This window comes from Mizuhopecten yessoensis, unplaced genomic scaffold (assembly GCF_002113885.1).
Source record: "Mizuhopecten yessoensis strain PY_sf001 unplaced genomic scaffold, ASM211388v2 scaffold8149, whole genome shotgun sequence".
Taxonomy (NCBI): Eukaryota; Metazoa; Mollusca; class Bivalvia; order Pectinida; family Pectinidae; genus Mizuhopecten; species Mizuhopecten yessoensis.
This window is the reverse complement of record NW_018407403.1, coordinates 1,087,472-1,110,985: the sequence shown is the minus strand read 5'-3', so window position 1 is coordinate 1,110,985 and position 23,514 is coordinate 1,087,472. Positions and strand designations below refer to the sequence as shown.

Genomic DNA, 23,514 nt, shown 5'->3' with positions numbered 1-23,514 from the left:
TCTCCCTTGACAATGCCTCACTTTTGGCCATTTGTTGAGCGTTCGCCCCTGTGAGGAAGGCTTTGGGTTCTGTCCCCTGGCCGAGACATACCAAAGTCTTTAAAAATGGCAGTTTCTACTCCTGCTTAACGCTCAGCAAATAAGGAGTGGGACGACTGGTTCGCCCGTTGTCAGTATAATGTGACCGGGTGGGGCGTCCTGCTGGGTGTCTTCGGCAGTATGTTTCAGTGAGGTAGCACTATAAAGTCGGCATCAGTTCCGCGCTATTACAAGAAGACAAACACGAACATATCGCAGCCTCCCAAAATACACACACATACACTACATGCATGCATCTTGCACACAGGGGAGGCCGTCCTTAAATGACCTTAGCTGTTAATAGGACGTTAAACAAAATCAAACAAACAAACAAACAATCATAGGAAGCACGTACACCAACATATCCTGTATCCTGCATACACGCAAGCACGCTTAGACAACACACATGGAGCCACGTCCTTATATGACCTAAGCTGTTAATAGGACGTTAGATATGATCAAATCTAAATCTAAACCTTTTAAGAAAAATACGTACACAACAGTTTGATCAAAAATTACCATTGGGCGCGTTTACTGTTATATTACTCTGTGGATCAATAATGCATAGAACCGATGAAGATGGTACGATGGGATGTATTTGTGATTTCTGTCAATGGCACCTGAACAGAAGATAATGCAGATTGGTTTGGTTTGATTGTGTTCAGCGTCCTATTTACAATTAATGTCATTTAACGAAGTGCCTCAATGTTTGTAATGTATTTTTGAATGTGTATTTATTGTCGACACATTGATATGCTTATATGCATATTGAATTCATGGCCATGTTTTGAATACTGATGACACTTCAGTGTGTAAGGTAGGAATTCTACTATTTATACCTTGCTATTTTTAAGGGCGAAACAACTTTTACATTGCTTTTCTATAAGAGGCGCTTTGTTGGGTTCTGTGTAATATTTTCTTTGCTATATTTCATATCCTGTCATCTGAAAAGCTGGTGAGAACATATTATTATGTATATATTTTAACTATGGTCTAATAATTGTAGAATATTCATCGTAGAATGATCAACGGCTTAAAAGAGTACATATAGCGTCCCGCTGTCCTGATGTAAACAAAACATGGGTAATCGGTGATGAGAATTTCTGTTTCAAAAAGGCCATCAATTTGCATTTATTGTAACTGAAAATAACATCTGACCTAGTAATTTAAAGGACACAACAATCAAAGTGAAAACGTAAAATTTATTGATTAAATATCACACAAAATTCAAAAATTACAATTATATACTGTAGTATTATGAAACATGTTATTAACTGATTTCAGTGGATTAAAAATGTGGTAATTACGGAAACAAGACCATAGTTTTAAAAAGCATAATATCCTACACTTTATAAAAAAAAAAGTCAAAAATCGTATTTTGAAATTAATTTCAATGTTAGCCTAGCCTCCTGTATTGGGTACGTTGGTCCCTAATTTTGTCTGAACACTGACATTATCATCATGTACAAATAACAATATATATATTTTTTAAGTACAAGGGTTAAAGTGCCCTATCGCTCACTTTGATATGCAAAATATCCTTATTTTAAAGAATGTCTTTTTTTAAACACTGAAACGCTCAAATTACTCCCTTTTGAACAAAGTCATCAAAACAGTAAAATCATAGGTTCACAGTAAGTTCAAAGTACCTGAACAGCATGTCCGGTTGAAGTCTCGTATATATTCCTTTTCAGATTAGTTGAGCAAGAAAAAAATTCACTCATTTTATCTACGGTTTTTATGATCTTTCGTCCTTCAAGGATGCACACATTTTGCGAGCCCAAAGTTATCTTAGACAAAACAAACGCCATCAGATATATATATGTAAATTACATCAAGTGTCTTGAGCACACCAACGAAAAACCAGTAGTTAAATTGATGGAATACAACGTTACCTTAAGTGATTAATGGATGTTCACATTACTGACAATATAACCATCGCGCTGGACACCATCATTATTACGATGGTAATCAAAACAAAACATATAAATATCCAGATGCAGCTGATGTTCCGTGTAGATGTCAACGGACCTGCGATCTGGGCAAAAATCGCCTGGGTATACGTCTGATTCGAAATCGAAATGTCATAGCTTGCATCACAAACCTGGAACAGATAAAAATACAACATTTATGTTGGGATATAAGACACCTTCATCATTTCATTAATAAACCTATACAAGATCGTCTAACACACGAAACTGATGATAATATGAAGATGAATAATTTTCTGTTCTGTTGAAATAAACCATGCAGGTCGGGGAATGAGAAAACGTATACATCTACTTTTACCCACTGCACTATAGAATAAGACGAGTAATGTAGAACCTCTGCTGAATTCGGGATTTTCGTCTGTGCCCATCATTTGGGGACCTGACGCAACCATAATTAATCTCCTGCATCCATAGCAATGTTTGGGATCTTTGAATTTCTCTGGTTTTTCTAACTACCTTTCGTTTCCTAGCGCCGTCCTTGGCTATACCTTACTTTTGGCTTTCATGTTGAACGATGACCTTAACTGTTAATAGGACGTTAAACAAAAAAAACCCAAACCAAACCGTTGTATGGCCGTTAATCTAAAAATGAAAACAAAGACAGGACGCCCAGTAGGCTTGCATTGCTCACCTGCTATCAATCTCTCACTTAACTTTCAAAGTGGGCCAAGGTCGAATTTATTTCACCTCTGTGACCTTGTATTCAGGTCAAGGCCATTTGTATTCGCACAGTTTGTTGCGCTCACTTTCATAAAACTAACTATCATATGGTTTTAGGCATTTTTGTTCTCAGGAAGCTGTTTGAATTCTTTGCACATAGTTGACCACTGTCATCTTGAATTATGCAAAGGGAAGTTTTATTCGCAAACTTTGTTGGGCTTTATCCCGAAATCCACCAGACTTATATAATGATTCTAGGCCTATCCATTCTTCAGAGGGAGTCGTGTTAAGTGTTTATGGCGGTATGACTTATGCCATACCGCAGCGTCCGTCGTCCGTCCGTCAACTTTTTATTTAAAACGCTACTTGTCCTGAACGGCTAAGTAGATTTTGACTAAATTTGGTCTAGAGCATCCTCAGTCCAAGGGGACTCAATTTTGTATAAACGGTGGGTGTGGCCCCTATTGGGCCAGAAAGGCGGGGCCCAATAGGGAAAATAGAGCTAAAACCTTTAAAAATTTTCTTCTACAGTAGGGATTAGGGGATTTTATTCTAATTTAGTAAGGAGCATCTTTGGGCCAAGGGGACTCAATTTTGTATAAAAGTTGGTGTGGCCCCCCTTGGGGCAGAGCGACAGGGCCCAATAGGGGAAAAAGAGGTAAATCATTAAAATCCTTCGCCAGCCATAGGGATTAAGGGATTTCATTCCAATTTGGTCTGGAGTATCCTTTGGCAAAAGGGACTCAATTTTGTATAAACATGAGTTTGGCCCCTGTGGGAGCGGAGGGGCGGGCCCCATAGGGGAAATAGAGGTCAACCTTCAAAATCCTACTTCTACCGTAGGGATTAAGGGATTTCATTCTAATTTAGTCCTTAGGCCAAGTGGACTCAATTTTGTATAAATGGTGGATGTGGTACTCCTGGGGACAGAGGGGCTGGGCTTATTAGGGGAAACATAGCAAATTCTTCAAAATCCTTCTTCTTCTGTAGGAATGACAGGATTTTGTCAAAATTTGCTATGAAGCACCGTTGGGTGAAGGATAACCATTTTTGTATAATCGGTTGGTCTGACCCCCCTGGGGGCAGAGAGACGGGGTCCAATAAGGGATATAGAGGAATACCTTAAATATCCTTTCTTCTTCCATTAGGTTGAAGGTAGTTTCACCAAATTTGAACACTAGCATCATATTAGGAAGGGAAATCAATTTTGTATAAACGGTGGGTTTGAACCTTCTGGGGCCTGAGGGGCGGGGCCCAATAGGGGAAACATAGCAAATTCTTCAAAGTCCTTCTGTTCTGTAGGAATGACAGGATTCTGATTAAATTTGTGATTAAGCACCCTTTGGTGGAGTGAAACTATTTTTGTATTAACTGTGGGTCTGACCCCCCTTGTGGCAGAGAGGCAGGGCCAAATAGGGAAACTAGAAAAATAGCTTCAAAATCCTTCTTTTACTGTAGGAATGACAGGATTATGTACGTATTTGGTCTAAAGCATCCTTGGGTGGAGGGGACCTGATTTTGTATCAACGATGGGTCTGACCCCCCTGGAGGCAGAGGGGCGAGGCCCAATAGGGGAAACATAGCAAATTCTTCGGAATCCTCCTTTTACTTTAGGAATGAAAGGATTTTGTCCAATTGCAAACAAATATAACCCCTGACTTACTATGCAATACATGTACACTTCCAGTAACATCTGGCTATTCTATCTTATATTTTGCTAACATTTCAAGGTGAGCGATACAGGCCCTCTGGGCCTCTTGTTCACATTCCTGATCCCTGTTAATTGTGAATACAGATCAAGGTGATTTTAATACGCAATCTTCGTTGCGCTCTAGCCCTGGAAGCAACCTACTTAATATTATGATTCTAGGTCTCTCTGTTCTTCAGAAGAATTATTTTGATTTTTTTTGACATGTTGGCCCCAAGGACCTTGAATACAAGTCAAGGTCATTTTTATTCGTAAATTTTGTTGGACCTTGAAGCTTCGAGCCAAATATCATGACAATAGGCCTTTCGGTTCTTTAAAAGATGTCGTTTAAAAGAAAATTGACGGACGACAGACGCTGTGCCACGGTATGAGCTAAAGACTACAGGAGTAGAGCTCGTTTCATTCATTGTCAATCCTTCAGTTTACACATTTCACTATGCAAGAAACTGCACATGAGTACCAACAAAGAATTAAGAAAACATATAATAGAAGGGTTAATACCTCTAGCTGTGAGCCGTTTTAAAGTGGAACTCTTGATTGTAACTGGTGCAAAGATACTATTTACTTTAATATATATGTTTTTAAATTTATATTTGGCTAGGTTTTGTTTTAAGTCCTATTGACAGCTAATGTCATCTAAGGACGTGCCTCTATTTGTGTCTTAGAATGAGTGCACGTGTATATGTGTGCTGGAGACAAGGTATAATACCACACCGAATGCTCCCAGCACAAATAAGTAATTGTGATTTTAAACCTTTAATCGCGAATTATATTAAAAGGATTCGGCAAAATAAATGGTCTGAAAAAATAAACAAAAAATTATCCGCAATTCAACCTAACATTATGGTCTCTAATTGTCTATGGGCCGAGCAACAATACAAAAACAAAGCATTCCGCCCGATCACCCTTTTTTATTTAATGGAAATTTAAATTGACTCAAGGGAACTATTGATATACTTGCACTGTCAAGTCGATATGGAGTGTTTCAACATGGCGGAGGTATTCAAAATTGGTCCGAAATATGATTGTCGTTGGAATTGATTATAAAAGGCAAACTATTTCCCTGTTAAAGGAATGTTATATTGATCATAAACAATTCACTTACTTCGACCATGAATTTCAGGACAGGGATGTCAAGTTCTGGCAAAGACACTTCCATCCGTGTTAGCTCTGGGTCGACATCGTCGCAATAATTTGAGCATTTCATATATCTGGTTTTGAAGCCAATCATTACCAGGGCTCTAATGAAGTTTCCTTCTAGATTTTCAAATTTCCTAATTTGTTGAGAAGCTAAATCTGCATGCGTCAGGATACCAAACACTGGAATTGCTGCAAATATTACATTTTTTTTTTATATTTACGCTTGCATTGCAAAGCCACAAATTTCAAACTCCAAACTGATATTTTGTTTATAATATTGTACCTTTATTGCCCTTGTTGGAGAGTTTCTCCATGATTAATATTTGACGAGGGGAAAAGTTTTTCGCTACCGCAAGGTCAGTGATGCTTTCATTGAACCCAGGCGAAATAAGGTAAGGATTATCAAGGTTAAGCACTATACATTGTTGTGGTCTGCTTCATCAGAGTCATTGGTAAACAACCACTTACACTGCGTAAAACCTGAAATCTGTTCATAATATAATAGCACGCGGGACGTGGTTGTATTCCGTCTTCGGCTGGGCCAACCAAGTGCAAAGACAAGCCTCAATGATTTCGTTTCCAACCTCAATTCATATCTTGTAACAAACCATTTACAGTAAAACACTTGTTATCAGACTGCATTGACCTTCAGCCATCACGAGAATCTTTTAATAATAATATACCGTATTTTGTATTTCTTTTCGAAACCGTGTATCGTATATCTACAATTCAAAACTACCTGAAAACTGTTAGTATTTTTAAAAAGATATAAGTATTGAAACTTTAACTTTCCAAGTTGACGTTGTTTTTTTTTTATCTTTTCTTTCCTTTGCATTACATATAGCTATTTATCATTTTGGTGCTTACCAGTATTCTAAGGCAACACCTGACATAAACAATTGCAAATAATTCAGGATTGAATGTCACCTTTTTAATATTGGTGACAGTTTACAAATAAAAAATGTGTTCGAAACATATTGGAGAATATATTTTAATTGAACTGTGTTATACCAAAATGCATGTACAAATGCAATTTATTATACAAATCTAGCAGAAAGACGAAAAAAAGCGTATCCGATTACACAGCAATCATGTGAAATAATTTTATATGTTACCTGTTCATGTTTATAATCATTTTTCGTTGTGTATTCTATGCCTAAACAACAAAAATATAAACATTTCATGACCTTACCACGTGTATAATTCCTCCCTTTTGGTTGTGCAGCCTTCAGGAAACATCGTATCAAATTTTTTGGAATTTCTTCTATGGCTGAGGCAACAAAGATAGCCCGGTCAATTTTCCTTTCATCTGATGTTTGAGTGAGAGCATACTTCGTTTGCAAGGCTTCTATACCCCAATCCTTTGCGAAACTGAATATTTGAATTGATGAGATTTATACCAAAACACTTTGCAAGAGATAGCGCTTGCATCAATTTGCAATATGGTGATGTTTATTCTGGAATAAACAAAATACCTGCTGCCACCCACCGCATGTCGTAAAAGACAGTTTTGTGGAACTCTTGCATAATTGGGAATTGCTTTTGTGCCCTCTACCCTAGGTCATCAGATTGAAAATTTAAATGCATCTTGTGCCCCCATTGTAACGATTGTAAATAATGTTGGGAACCTCCTCCTGTAGAATTGGCATTTGTTTTTGTGCCCTCTACTTGGGGACACAAAATAGGCCAAAAACAATTGCTGCATTCAGTGCAACATTTGGTATCTTTTAATTTCTTTCTACTTCTGACTACCTTTTATTTCCAAGCACCTTGCTTAGCAAAATCTCACTTTTGGCTTTAACGTTCAAGGTTTGGTTTGCCCAGGTGAGGAAGGCAAGTTGTTCTGTCCCCAGGCCTGGACATACCAAAATCTTCAAAACTAGTTCTTATTCCCTTATTAACGTTCAGCATTTAGGGTAATGGCAACAGCAACTACTGGTTCGCCCATATAGTGTATAATGTGACCAGGTGGAATACTGCGCTGGGCGTGTTTGGCGTGGTATTTTAGCGAGATAGCACTTTAAAGTCGGCATCAGTTCCGCGCTGTCACAAGGAGGCAAACATACCAACATACCCCGTCACCGGCTCGCATACACAACACACATGGAGGCACGTCTTTAGATGTTTCTAAGACGTTAAACAAAATGAAACCAAACCAAGCCAAACCCTTGTCTTAAACGTTTGCCCAAGTGAGAATGTCGTAGAGTTCTCTTGCCGAGTCTGGACATATCTTTAGTATGGTAGTTATTAAACCCTCCTTAACAAAATATTAACATGTAAACTATTTTTTCACCGGGTGGTGGGTGTCTTCGGCATGGTATTTATGTTTGGTAGCACTTTGAAGCCGGCATCAGGTTTGCGCTATTTCAAGGGAGTAAACAATCCAATATACCATGACTACAGCACACATTAACACATGGAGAACTTCCTTAAAATACCTTGCCTGTTCATTATCTCAGAGTCCAAATACTTCAGATTGTTTTGCTACAAGTAATTGTTTACAGTATATTGATTATTGAAGAATTGTTGGTTGCACTGGTTTAAGCGTCCTATCGGCAGCTTTGGTCATTCATGGACGTGGCACCATGGGTGTTCTGTACGTGTGCCGGAGACATTATATGCATTTGCCTCCTTGAGATGGAGCTGATCTGAAGCCTACTTTATAGCGCTATCTCACTGAAATACCATGTCGAAGGCACCAATCACAACACTGCGCCAGGTTTCTCCTGTTCCCTCAATATTTTTTTTTTTTATTATTTGCAAGAAGTTCCAATGTTTCAAATGGGTTTGCATACAAAACAGTCTATTTTTAATAATAAAAAAGGATGTTGGCAGCTTCGTTTTCATTTCAAAGTCTGATATAAGGTCTGATATAAGTTTGACAGTTTTGAACAGCATGGTCGGGTTACAGATGTACCTGATGAATACGCATATAACATTTACTATTATCAATACGTCTTGGCAACTGAAGTTTATAACATGGATGTCATTTACATCCTAGTAGACTGTCAGATCGTAACATTATCAAGGTTTAAAGACCCAATCATACTTTTACCGAATAGCCCATTGCTTTATAACCATATACCCAAACCTGAATATTTCGTTGATATTAGATTCCTCTTTTATTTTGCCGTAAAATATCAGACGCAGTATTTCTTCTATCAATGCCGTATCCTCGTCTGCGAATCCAGTTAGGTCGACCAGGGTAGGTAAGGCATATCCCTCCGTATCCCAATCCGCTCCATATCTCGATCCTATGAAACTACAACAAAAATAACTGATGTTAGGGTAAATAGAAAGCAATATGGATATATCATATATCCTTTTTTGATTAATAATTATGAAAAGTTCTTTTTGATAAAAAATGTTACGATGCTAGTAACCCGAACAAACAAAGTGGATAGAAAGTGTTTATGCCACACCATAAAATGAAGGGTTTATAGTGTTGCCCATGTCTTTCTCCTACCGTCCCATCACGTCATTTCCTGTCGCGTCGCGATTAAATGTTAGCCCTTTAGCACCTGATACTGCGCAATCGTAGGCGGCCTGAAATGTTTTAGGGGATTCTCTCATAACTTTCATTTTGATTGCATTAATTGGATTAATTTATGTTAGATTCATCCTATCTTTGGATTGTAAGTCGTGTGCTAGTCGGGATCAGTAATGAGTCAAGCAACAGTAGCCTAAAGGGAACGTGTAATACTTAGAGTAATTGTAGTCACATAGGTATGTACCAAGTATTTATGACAGGTTTACAGATGATGGCTGTAACATATGTACTGGAAAACGTATTTAACGGGGTGCATCCCCTATTCAGGGAGTCGGGAATTGGCCATGAGAAGGACAGGTCAATTTGGACCCAGGTTCAGAGAGACAGAGTATGGGGAGTTTGGCCATGGTTTGGCACAGGCCTCGTTACTCGAAGTCAGAGACCCAACGTGAAGTATTACCATACGTAGATGAGATGTTGTAATCACCTGTACATGTACTTGTAATGAAATTGTTGAATCACGGTTATGAATAAACATTACTATTATCAACTGTTACGTGTGTTTACGGCTGCTGTGTTACATGTCGTGTAGTTAACAAGAAATTACTACAGTAAGACAAATGCGATATGATAGACCGACTGTGTTCTGTAATATGGACATTTGCAGCGTGAAAATATTCGCGTTTTTGGCGCGTTCAGTAAGTAAGCGCGTAAATAGTCGCACGCGAAAATTTATTAATGAATTTTAAAGAAATATACAGATTCCTGGCAACAATAAAAATATTCATATTTAAAGCTTCTTTTGTGACAAACTCTATCTGATCTTATTTATTCTTAGTCTCACAATTTGTTTCGTACATTTGTTTGCTGTAAAACATCCGTGCAATACCTAAAGTCACTAAGAAGAATTTCGGGTAAACTAAAAGAAAATTAACAAACTTGGTGATATCCAAGCTTTGTGTTAGCCAAAAAGTACACTTTCTTTCAAATACTAGAGTTCCAAGGTTTGGTTTGGTTTTATTTTGTTTAACGTCCAATTAACAGCTGAGGTCATTTAAGGACGTACCATCATGTGTGTTGTGTAAGCGTGTATGCATTTCTGTGTGGGTATGTTGGTGTACCTGCTTCCTTGTGGTAGGGCGGATCTGTTGCCGACTTATCTCACTGAACTACTATGCCGTAGGCACACAGCACAGCATTCCTCCCGGTCACATTATACTGACAACGGGTGAACCAGCTGTTTGAGGAGTTTGGCATGTCACGGCCGTGGGACATAACCCATTGATTTTCACGACTAGGCGAACGTTCAACATTAAAACATTCAATACGTTTAGTTTAGTTTGGTTTAGTATTGTTTAACGTCCTATCAACAGCTATGGTAATTTAAGGACGGCCTCACCTATGGGCAAGATGCATGCGTGTAGTGTATGCGTGTGTGTTTTGGGAAGCTGTGATATGTTCGTGTTTGTCTCCTTGTGTTAGCGCGGATCTGATGCCGACTTTATAGTGCCACCTCACTGAAACATACTGCATAGGTTTGTACTCCATTTATCTGTCTAAAGAGTTTGCCCGGCGCATATCTTCTATTGTATTTTACCTTGAGTAACTAGACGTTATGTGCATTGGCATGGCGGAGTGTGCATTACATGCAGTAGGTCACGGAGACCTGTGCCTTACCATTATTCTTTGAAAATGTTTGTCCGGAGCGTCTCTTCTAAAATCTACAGTTGTGTGATCGCACGTCACACGATGTGCGCACGATGAAATACTGTGCGATTGTAGCGTGCGCCCAGGACTCTGGTATTGGGACAGAACCAAAAGCCTTTCTCACAGGAGCGAACGCTCAACTAAAGGCCAAAAGTGAGGCATTGTCAAGGGAGACATTAGGAATAAAGTTGTTTGGACAGAAGAGAAAAGATCCCAAATAATTATTTTGCTCAAATTTCGGAGTATTTAAATGGGATATTGCTGACAGGGAACCTCAGATTTACAATCACATGTTTATTACGTTGACTGGTTACAATCCGTCCTATTTCAGTATTTCACCTGGAGTAAGCAAAATTCGTATGCAAGTTCATACTGGGATCGTGGAGTTTCTAGTGTGAAAGGAATATCAGTGTGACCTATGCTTGACCTTTGACCTTGTCCTTGGAAAACAATTATCTTGAGCATATCTTCTATACTATTTCACTCAGAGTAACAACATTTAGTATGCACTTATGTCCTGGCTGGCGAGATCATAATTATATTGTACTGCTCATAACAAATATTACATGAACTTACACTTCAACAATGAACAGAAATTAGATATTATTTATAAGAAAACATTTGATTAGGACTGTACGCGTTGACTTCTATAATTACTATATATAATGTCCGTACCTGCACAAGATGGTAGCTAATATTTGCAGAACCCAGGTCCGAGTGGTCCTTTAATATAATTCAGTTTACATATACTCTTCTTCGAGATATAATGTATGCATATATCTTTCCCCACCAACCCATACTTTTCGAGATATATTATACATATAAACATGTACTTTTCTTCGATATATAATATTTATAAATCTTCCCCCACCAAGCCAACCTCGCCCCTACGCAAATTCAAACAATAAGTAACATCAGCCCAAGAGCGTAGTGAATTGAGACTGTGAAAGAAGCCGTGTGGAATGATAAGTGTACTATGTGCTGACCACTAGCATCATTTTTATTGCCTTTTTTCTGTATACTCTAGTCTTTGTTCATATTTACTTAACTACTGTTTGTATTGCCTCATTTGCCTGTGTGTATTATTTCTTTTATACAATACTAGTGTTGTTGTAGTAAGGTAGTGGAGGAGTGAAGTGGCAGGCATTATGAAGGAGGGGCACTCAGACCAGGCCATTTCACAAACTATCAGGAGTAGTCTCAGAGGAGAAGCATTGAAGATACGCTCCAGACTATCCCCTGATGCGAGCATTTCACAGATTTTGGCAAAGATGGACAGCGTGTATGGAATAGTGGAACAGTCAGAGATGTTGTTTGCATGATTCTACAGCGCCAAGCAGGCACCTGAGGAGGAAGTATCAGCATGAAGTTGCCGGGTGGAAGACTTGTTCAATAAAGCCTCTGAATGCACTTACATGGATGACACGAGGAAAGAATCTATGCTACGCAACATTTTTTGGTCAAGACTCAAGATGAAGCTGAAGAACATAACCGGACATCTGTATGAGAGGATCATTGATTTTGACAAGCTAGGAGTTGCAATTCGTCGGGTGGAGCAATACCATGTATGACATATACCAGAGGAAAAGAAGAAACAGACTGCATCAGCCAAATCCGCTAATGAGGTCAGCAAACCACCACCTTAGTCGGAATTGGACGAGATTAAGAGCCTGATCAACCATGTAGCAGCAGATGTCACCCGGTTAGAACAGCGAAATCTTGGAAGAGAGCCTCCAGCTTCCCGGGGTCAACGCAACAGAGATCGCAAGTCATACCAAGGTTACCGCAACCCGTGACATGGTGGTGTTGAGAGTTTGGCTAAGGATTTTCCGGACCCCACCTGTTATCGTTGTGGCCAGGAAGGACATATAGCTTTGGGATGCAGAGTACGTTTGGATAATTTAAAGCAGAATCCGTTAAATGACAGCAGACCTACGTCGGCGGGCAAACGTTAGGTCTTAGAGGTATGAACCATGCCAGAAAGTCGATAGGAAACCAGCAGACCTGGTTGGAATCACTACAGAAGTTCCTGTTATTGTCGAAGATGTTTCGGCTAAAGCATTACTTGACACAGGCTCGGCAAAACGTTCTATCCCCAACATCTTAGTCATTTGGAGATCAAGCCCTTGGACACTATCCTTAAGATTGAGTGTGCTGGACATATGTTGCCATATGAGCGATTTGTGCAGACAGAGCTTGCTTCTAGCGGTACAGGTACAGGTACGTTACCATTCAACCTCGAGCCCTGTTGTGTGAACTCCGGCCAGTGACGGTTGAAGATGTCAGCCAGATGTCATCGACTGATGAGCTGGACGATGTTCTCCGTAAGGTGGCGATAAACACAGATGACCTCAGTGAGGGTCAGGTCATTAAAGTAAGGGAGCTGCTAGAGAGATACGGGACAAGTTTTCCCACAAGCGATATAGACATTGGAAATACAGACACGGTTAGACATAGGATATATTTAGATGATTCAACGCCGTTTAAGCAGCGTTGTCGGAGAATCATACCAACTATGTTCGACGAAGTTTGGAACCATTTACAACAGCAAGGATTATTCAGCGTTCCCACTCTCCATGGGCATCGAACGTTGTGTTGGTGAGGAAGACCAACGGACAGTGAAGGATGCTTACACCCTTCCTAGAGTGGACGAGATATTAGACTCATTGGCTGGTTACCGGTACTTTTCTGTCATCGACATGAAATCCGGTTATCATCAAGTCGAGCTTCATGAAGACCACAAGGAACGAACTGCCATCACTGTTGGCCCTGGGATTTTATGAGTATACTCGGATGCCTTTCGGATTGGCCAATGCATCCGCCACTTACCAACGGTTGATAAAGGATGTGATGGGCGAATTACAAACTACCATCTGTTACGTTTACATTGATGATGTGATTGTGTTTGCCAAGGACTATGAAGGACACCTGGACAACTTGGAGAAAGTCTATAAGCGAATATCCGATTCAGGGTTGAAGTTGTCGCCACAGAAGTGATCGTTGTTCCAGCGGAAAGTAAAGTATGTCGGACATGTGGTATCCGAGGAAGGGATTGAACCTGATCCGGACAAAGTGGAGAAAGTGAAGAACTGGCCACGCCGACATAATCCAAAGGAAGTAAGACGCTTCCTGGGATTAACTGGGTACTACCGGCGGTTCATAAAGAATTTCAGCCGGGTAGTCAAGCCCTTAACTATTATGATGCCGGTACTAACGAAGACTTCAAAAGGTGGAAAAAGATGGGTCAGAATGTGCAGTCCTGGACATGAGAGACGGAGCAGGAAGAAGCGTAAGAAGCTCGGAAGACATGCCTCTCCGGACCTCCGATAATGGGTTATCCAGACTTCAGCAAACCTTTTGAATTGTACACTGATGCATCGCTGTTGGGTTTAGGTGCCATTCTTTAACCAAAAACAGGACAACCGCAAGAGAGTCATTGCATATACAAGCCGTGAAATGTCTAAGTCAGAGAAAAGATGCCCAGCTCACAAATTAGAATTTCTTGCGATGAAGTGGGCAGTGACTGAGAAGTTTGGGGATTACTTGGTTGAACGACATTTTACCGTGCTTACAGATAATAACCCGCTGACGTATGTACTGACATCTGCGAAATTAGACGCGACATCACAGAGATGGGTAGCGGCTCTGGGATTGTATGATTTTGACATTGTGTATCGACCAGGTACAAGCAATGCAGATGCGGATGCGATATCACGACATCCCTTGTTGGAAGATAACACAGATTTAGGCATAATTTCCAACCAAACTATTAAGGCCATTAACAATGGGATACACGGCAACACTTTCATCGACACTCTTTCTATGTCAGCAGCTACTTTAGATGCCATTAGTGACCCAGATGCTACTAAAAACGGTGGACATGATCGCCGCTCAAGGTCAAGACCCTGTGTTATATACATGGATTCCGCTCGTCAAAGCTGGTATTCGACCAAAGCGACAAAATCTCCCTCCTTCACAAGAACACTCAGTAATTTTGAAGAATTTTGAGAAGCTCAGACTGAAGGATGGTGTACTTTGTAGAGAGACTAAGCGGAATGGGGAAGTGATTACTACGCTGGTGTTACCCCGATGCAAGATTGCCACAGTCATCACCATGGTGCATAACGACATGGGACACCAAGGACGAAACCGGACACTTTCACCGCTCCATGATCGATTTTACTGGGTTGGCATGGGACGAGATGTGGAAAAGTGGGTTAAGCATTGTGAGAGAAGATGCATACGCATGAAGATACCAACTAACATCAGAGCATCATTGGTAAGTTTTAGGACTTGTCAGCCTCTTGAACTTGTGTGTATGGACTTTGTAAGTTTGGAGTCCAAGGGTGGAATGACAGTATCCTAGTCATCACAGACCATTTTACTAGGTATGCTGTCGCGAATCAAAAGGCCCGTACAGTTGCGGAAGTATTTTTCAACAACTTTGTTTTCCACTATGGACTACCGCAACGGATTCACACGGACCAAGGACAGAATTCCATGAGTGATCTGATGAAGGAACTGTGTACCGTGGCAAGGATTGAGAAGTCGAACACTACGCCATACCATCCTATGGGTAACGGACTATGTGAGCGCTTTAATCGGACACTCATCGGAATGCTTGTAACGTTATCAGGAAAGCGCAAAAAAGTTTGAAAGTATAATACTGCAGTGTTGGTGCATGCATACAACTACACTCAAAGGAATCAACAGGACAGACGCCTTATTTCCTTATGTTTAGGAGAAATCCATGGATCCCAGTGGATTTAGCATTTGGAGTATTAACGCAAAAACCCCACAGGAACAATGACGGCATATGTAGAAATCTTTAAGACAACGACTCAAGAATGCCTACACACTTGCGTCATCAAGTTCCAACTACGCCAAAACAAGACAAAAGACGAAATACGACACTAACGTACGTGGAGCTACTCTCACGGTAGGCGACAGAGTTTTTGGTAAAGGTTGTCGAGTTCGACGGTAAGCACAAGATCGCCGACAAGTGGGAGGAAGTTCCGTATCTTGTGAAACGTAAACCTAACTAGGACGTCCAAGTATTTGATGTACAGAGGGAACCGGGGGCAGACTTGATCAGGACCCTACATGTGTAACTCCCGATTACTTTCTTGCCAGAACGTGTAACCAACTCTACACCTACGCAGAAGTTGTTTAGTATGTATTGTATGTATATTTGAGGTGAGTATATGTATTGTATTGTCCTGTAGTGTAGGTTTCTCGGAGATAGTGAAAGAAACATGATGGAATACACAACTTGTCCGTGTTTTTGGTTTTTATACTGAGCAACCGGTGGCAGAAGGCAACAAATTGAAGCAGATCCTACTCTTTACATTTACGTCAATAGGAGTTCATTGTCATATCAATACCTGTTGAAATGTTAGACATTAAAGATTACAGATATCCGTACAACTTACCTGTACCTGGTTCCTGCGTTAATATTTGCCGTTTGCCCCTGACAAAATAGAACTAGTCCTTCACTGTACACTATATACACCCTCTAATACATGATTATTTACAGAAACGTAGTTCGGCGATAAGAAATACTATATATCGTCATTAAAAAAGCCGGAATTTCCTATTTTCGTTTCGTCATAGGGTCTAGCTATATATGTAACGTATTGACTTACAGGTGAATGCTTATACATGTACATTCAATAGGCACTTTAGCATGCTATTTGAATGAGTCGACGTTTGAAACAAAATATGGCAATTAGTTTTAGGAATTTCAATTAAATCATTTTTTTTTTTAATCATTACAAGTCTGACGTAATTGATAAACATCTTTCGGTTCGGTTCTATATAGGATATAGCGTCCTATTAACAGATACGATCATTTAAGAATGTGCTCCCATGTGCATAATGAACGCTTGTCCTGGCTTAATGTACCATAGATATTGTCGTATATACCGATCACCCATAATTATCAAATATAATGTCCGTACGTGCACAAGATGGTAACTAATAATTCCAGAACCCAGGTCCGAGTGGTCTTCATTTTGTCGTATCATTTGTTGACACACTTTCATAATACAGTTTACATATACTTTTCTTCGAGATATAATGTATGCATATATTTTTCCCCGCCAACCCAACCTCGCCCCTCTCACAAATTCAAACAATTAGCAACATCAACTCAAGAGCGTAGTGAATGGAGACAGGATGAAGCCTCTGATGTTGGTTGAATAGGAGTTCCTATCAACAGCCGAAGTCATTTAAGGACGTGCCTCCATGTTTGTGGGAGGCGAGTATGTTGATGTATTTGCCTCCCTGTGATAAAATGTATGTCGGATCTGATGCCGATTTTATAGAGTATCTCATTTACATACCATGCTGTAGGCACCAAACCAAGCACAGGATTCTATAATTGTGATACTACCGTGGAATGCCTGATTCGTAAATACTCTATCTCAAGTTAAATAAAAACTATACCTCAATTGGATTTACAGATGATGCGTTCGTCAAAATCGTTACAATGTTACATTGATTATACAAACATGAACGTCGTACCACCAACAACACCAGAAAGTATAATGGTGGCCTACCCGCGTTGGTATCTGTCGAGGACACCTGACACAATTAAATGTATCCCTCACTGAAAACCACAAACGTGCTCATATACAGGATCTGTTTTGCAGATGTTTATCATTGCAGCTTGGCAATAGATTAACCGTTAATTGTTAATGAAAAAATGGAATTTCCAATCGCTCAACTTTCGTTTCGATACGTTTTATTCATTTTTTAATTGATCTATTTTCATTTGAACGAATTCTAAGGGGAAAATGAATTATCTTTTGATTGTGACAAGGTATTTATACACAGTTAAGTGTAGAAAATTATTACACAATACATGTACCATCAAGAGGTCTATTGGCATTAAAGGTAACCCGAGAATGATTATGTGATCACTTATTGCGCTGCCCCTATGAGTCACCTGAATATATATTAGATCTGATCTCTGCCGTGGGGCTAATGAATACAGTTTTTGGGAAAAGTCGAAAATGTGATTGTTTACACACGATGGACGAACCTTGCAGGTTGGGTATCGAGGAAAATAAAATACATTTTGGTTTGGTTTCATTTTGTTAGACGTCCTATTAACATCTTAGGTCATTCACGGACGTGCCTCCATGTGTGGTGTTTAAGCGTGCATGTATGCCGGAAACAGGAACAATATACACCTTCTGCTACCCACAGCATGATGGTAACAGGCGGTTAATTTGGGCCATCTACATTGCAATATTTGAGATCTTATATATATCCCCACCTTAAATTACATTGACGCAAGTCCGTTAATGTCCTTAGTTGTTAACAAGACGTTAAACAAAATAATACCAAACCAAACGTCTAACTACCATTTCCTAGGCTCTCATGGAAAGATTGGCTGGAGTACACAATCAATAAAGGAAAATACCTTGCGTGTCTGATGCAATCTCAATAAAAAAGTAATAAGACTGTGATTGAGTTAAGTGTTTACACTTTTAACAACATCGTGACAAAACTTCTGTTGTGTTTGTTTGGTAGAATAGGAGTTAACGTGTGTATGTGTGTTTGTGTGTATGTGTGTGTGTGTATGTGTGTATGTGTGAGTTTGTGTGTATGTGTGTTTGTGTGTGTATGTATGTGTGTGTTTGTGTGTATGTGTTTATATGTATGTATGTGTTTGTATGTGTATGTGTGTATTTGTGCATGTGTTTGTGTGTTTGTGTGTATATGAGTGTATGTGTTTGTGTGTATGTGTATATGTGTGTTTGTGTGTATGTGTGTGTGTGTATTTGTGTGTATGTGTGTGTGTGTATGTGTCTTTGTATGTGTATATGTGTGTATGTATGTGTGTTTGTGTGTGTGTGTGTATGTGTGTTTGCGTGCATGTGTGTTTGTGTGTATGTGTGTATGTGTGTTTGTGTGTATGTGTGTATGTGTGTTTGCATGTAGGTGTGTTTGTGTATGTGTGTTTGTATGTGTGTATGTGTGTTTGTGTGTATGTGTGTATGTGTGTTTGTGTGTATGTGTGTATGAGGCGGGGTATGTAATACTGATTAGTTTACAATGGAAAGACGATACATGTACCCACCAAAACTATCACAACGTAACAATGATACACGCGTTGATATTTGTTGTTTTTTCTCTCACAGTATGGTACAAGTCCTTCGTTGAGAACTATGAACGCACTATAAATACAAGGCAAGTCAGGTAAAGTCAATATTGTTTATTATTGTGTAATATATCACAATTACATAGCACAAGTATATTGTTACACAGTATAAAAACATATAGTTACCTAACAGATATTAATCATCTTAATGTCAAAATATTTAGACCATATCATAATTTTGACATTAAGAACAGCTATAATACGTAATAAAATAATAAATTAAAACAAACTATCACATGTTCCAATCGAGAGAGCAGGTGATTGGGACAGCCCCTTCCTTACAAGATTTCTGGATTTGGTACTTACATATTATATTCTATAATAATTAAAAGGTTTCTCTTACATGTACTGCCTTAAAACATGATGTCTTTAAAAAACCCAATAACAATATAATGGTGATAAATAAAATGAATACTTTCCTAGTTCTACATTATAGTGAAATTTAGGTTTTCAAGGGTTGGGGAGCCCCCTACCAGCGAGGTCTGCTAAATTCACACTATCTAGCTAGTAGCTAATTATAATTTAAACGGAAGATTATTTTCATATTTTTTCTTTCTTTCTGATTGACACCTGGTATCATATTTAACAAATGCATGAAACAGAAAAAATAATTGTATGTGATATTCCGCCTAAAATTGCTAACAAGACACTGTTTAAAATTATGATTAATCACATAGACTGCTACGTTTTCTGTACATACTATATAAGTGGTTTGCAAGTGGAATTTGTAATTCCTCGGAAGACATTATCAAATTAAAGTTGTCGGTGTTATTAAGACTTGATAAATCATTTCTTATATTATTTGCTATATTAAATTAGGATGATCTTATGTCATTATATACATTACATTCAATTAAAAAAGTGTAATTCATCCTCTATACAGTTATTAACATTTGAATATATCTTACACAAGCGTTACTCTAGTGGAATCACAGGTTTGGCGTATCTGCCAGTTTCCACTGCTAGAGGTAGAGAGCAACATCTAAAATTAAAAAGGACACTTTTTTGCTCTTTTGTTTAACAAGCTTGCCATATGAATCCGGTATTAAATTTGATTTAAAAGTTCTGTAATTTCTCAACTTGTTCCCATTTATATTACCATTATCATTCCATGTAGATTCATACCATTCATCAACATCTGAAATAATCAGTTTTTCTTTCACTGCTCAAACTAACGGACCCTTGATGCACGTTTTTCATGAGTCTGTTATCATCATAATACTTCATTCTTAAAAATAAACGTGTCGTTTCTAAAACTTGACTTACATTGCAAGAGTGCCATCCCATATCACCTCTTGAGTGCTAAGTTACTTGCTCGACGGGAGGCTCCTTGAAAATATCTACTTGCCTTATGTAGTATGACAGAAACCTCTCGGTATTTTTTTATACCCTATAATCCACATCCATAAACAAGAATTGGCTCAATTAAAGAATATTTTATACATAAGGTTGTAAGTGCTCTACTAGCAGATTTACAGAGTTCTCTGACAACAAAATGCAAATCTAAATGTTACTCAAACAAGAGTCCTAAGAACTTATATTTGCTATTCAAAGTTACAGTTATGTTACCACATAAAAATGTATAATCAGTAATAGGGGTGGAGTTCTTTCTAAAATGGACTATGTTAGTTTTGTCTTGATTAACTTCGATCTTCCACTTTTTACACCATTTATTTAAAACATCTAGCATCCGTTGCATATAATTTTCATTGGGGGCAATGTCATCAGCATACAGAAGTATGGAGATAATACATGATTCAATATCTATACCGCATTTACAATCATTAATATCTTTTGCTAAATCATTTATGTAAATAGAAAAGATTGTTGGCGAGGCATTACAACCTTGTTTCAGACCTTGCTTCATATCCATGGGTGGCGTTAAAACACGATTTACTCTAATTCTACATTCATAGTTAAAATATAATGATTTGATAGCATTTAAAAAACATCCATTTATACCAAAATGTTCTAGCTTAGCCCATAAAAGCATACAGCATTGGATTTTTTCTTGATCTTTCTGTTATTCAAAACAGAGTACAATATACTGGTGGTCTAAGCAACTTCTGTTCTTTCTAAAATCGTTCTGTTCATCTGATAGTAATTCATTTGTTTCTAAACATTTTGATAACCGATTATTCAACATCTTGACGTGGTATTGGTAAATTCAATAGACTGCTGTCAATATCAAGTTTGTGTCCCAACAACTTATTAATGTCGTCTTTTCAATACCATACCTTTAGAGATTCACTAGAGTTTTTCGTTATATTACTATTTGCATATCTCATTGTATTTGGTATGGTATTCAGTCTGTCTTTTTGCATACCTAGCTGGCCTATCTTATTCCAGAAATCGTTAGGGGAATTATTACACATGTCAAGCAGTTGGTGTTGTTTGATTTTTTGATATCGTTGTTTATCACGTCTAAGTATTTTGTTTACGATTGTTTATGTATTGAGACCTTAGTGTTCGCTTTAAACTTACATGACCGTTATACTTTAACCATAACCTTTCATTCTCATTACGCTTGTAACACATATCACAGAAGTTTACCTCTTTGAACGGCAATTAAAAGCTCGAGTTTTTTCTCTCACAGTATGGCACAAGTCCTTCGTTGGGAATCATGAACGCACTATAAATACATATCATCGAAGCTTACCTCTTTGAACGGGAATTAAAAGCTGGGAGTTTTCAGTGGTTATATTTTGTTCCCTATAAGGGTTTGTATTATTCCTCATTAACCACCCAAGTGTGTAACGAATTACTGACTCATATACGTTTAACCGACAAAATACTCATTTGTACTCTTTGGATGTTTACGCCTGGCTAGTCGACATTGCACAATAAATATTGTATATTTTTTTTAAACATATTGTAAAAATGTGGTACTTTACTGGATTGTTTGTCATGAAGTATGATATTTCAATGAATTGTTCAATAATAGTCACTGACTGTAGTGTGGCAGTAGCTTAAAATGTTGTAAATATCTTGGAGTTGTCATACATGTTTTTAAACACAATGTCAATTCAAATGGTATTTACCCTTATTCAAGTGTTTTCCAATGTTCAATATGGATATTATTCAGATGTAAATACCTTTATTATCTTGGTTAATCGTTAGTCCAGTGAAAGAACCGTCTGGAGAGAGCGAGAAAGGTTATGTTTTTGCAGAGAACGTAGCCGCTGCTAGTGTGTATGGACGTCGCCATTTTGTGAACCCTCGTGACCTCTTGAACTGTGTCAGTCGGGGTCACTTGAGTGTATGGGATGCGTTTGAAGTATTGGATTGAGAGTGAATAACGGTACGGAAGAGTTGTAGATGTGAATAACATGAAATACTATATATTAATGTTCATTTGTGAAGTATTGTTCATACAAGTGCCAATGTAGATCGTCGTATTTATTTGGGTTCAACGGGTACTACGTTGCGAGCAACGGGAGTGGCGCTGTTACCTCTACAGAGTCCGCTGGGGAACGGGTGTTGCCCCGTTGAGCTCGTGCGTTGCCCCGTTGATGTTAGCGTTCTAACCAGGAGCGCAGGGATTCCTTGGGGCGTTGGGAAATCAGTTGCCGTCGGACTGTGATAGTGGAAGGTTGGTTTTGAGGTGCTGGCGGCTACCACATGTTTGGGTCGTTCCAAAACCGTGTAGCTGTCAGTATGCTTGGTTTGTAGGATAAGGGAAGGAACCCGTAGAATAGGATATTGGGATGGACGGGGGAATTCGTCAGTATTTACATTTATTGAAGATTGTAGCTGGCTCGGTCAAAGATTGAAGTTTACTGATGTTTGAATTTTGTTTATTCATCAACGTAAGAACTGAAAACAAACAATTACAATCATAAGTGATACGCACAACATAGCTGTATACTTATATTACATCTTAAGGTCAAGGTAAATCTTAATAATCTATAGCACCTTTAACGCCATGTGGATTCAACCTAACATGAACTCGCAATGTTCCAAAAACACCCCAAAACAGACATGTTACTATACAAAGAAACATATCTATGCAGTATACCACTTTTACATTACAGCGGTATAAAATCACAAATAATTGTCATTATAAAGGATGTGTCGTTATAACTAATGGCATTATAAAGAAAGTTGACCAAATATCAATGACCTTATATTGGATAATTACTTAGTACTTGACATGCATATATGTAGGTTGAAATATATCAAATTGTTTTATGTAATTGATCAATGAAATTATTACAGTAAAATAATTTTACAATTAAATCCTATTCTTTTGCAGATACAAATTCTCCAACCTCATATCAAAACTAAGCAACAGCAAAAATACACTCAAAAATATGAATGCAACTGAGAAGTTTCATGGGACAAGGGAGATAACTCTAGTGAAAAGTTTACAACACATGTTTTATGAATTGTTAAAAAATGATTTACACTGAGAAATCTCTATTAGACACTTAGCTATAACTGATCTCAACTACCTATTGGTTTGAATAACTATACAATCTGTTTATCTGACATTTTGCATGTAAATGTGTATAAAAATACCGGTAATACCATACCATGCCCGGAAGGCTACAAATCTGAGTACTTTGCA

At 38.4% G+C, this 23,514-nt stretch overlaps 1 protein-coding gene across 1 annotated transcript in view; it reads right to left on the bottom strand.

Moving 5' to 3' along the window:
* Positions 1–1,331: 1,331 nt before the first annotated feature.
* The window catches only part of LOC110455167, a 28,120-nt gene continuing 5,937 nt past the window's right edge, over positions 1,332–23,514 (bottom strand). The window contains exons 2-6 of the mRNA XM_021505139.1: positions 16,207–16,289; positions 8,669–8,839; positions 6,770–6,948; positions 5,543–5,766; positions 1,332–2,182 (exon numbers count right to left, since the gene is read on the bottom strand). Coding sequence (XP_021360814.1) covers positions 1,994–2,182; positions 5,543–5,766; positions 6,770–6,948; positions 8,669–8,839; positions 16,207–16,289 — 846 coding nt within the window. The 3' untranslated portion in view covers positions 1,332–1,993. The remainder of the gene's footprint in view (positions 2,183–5,542; positions 5,767–6,769; positions 6,949–8,668; positions 8,840–16,206; positions 16,290–23,514) is intronic.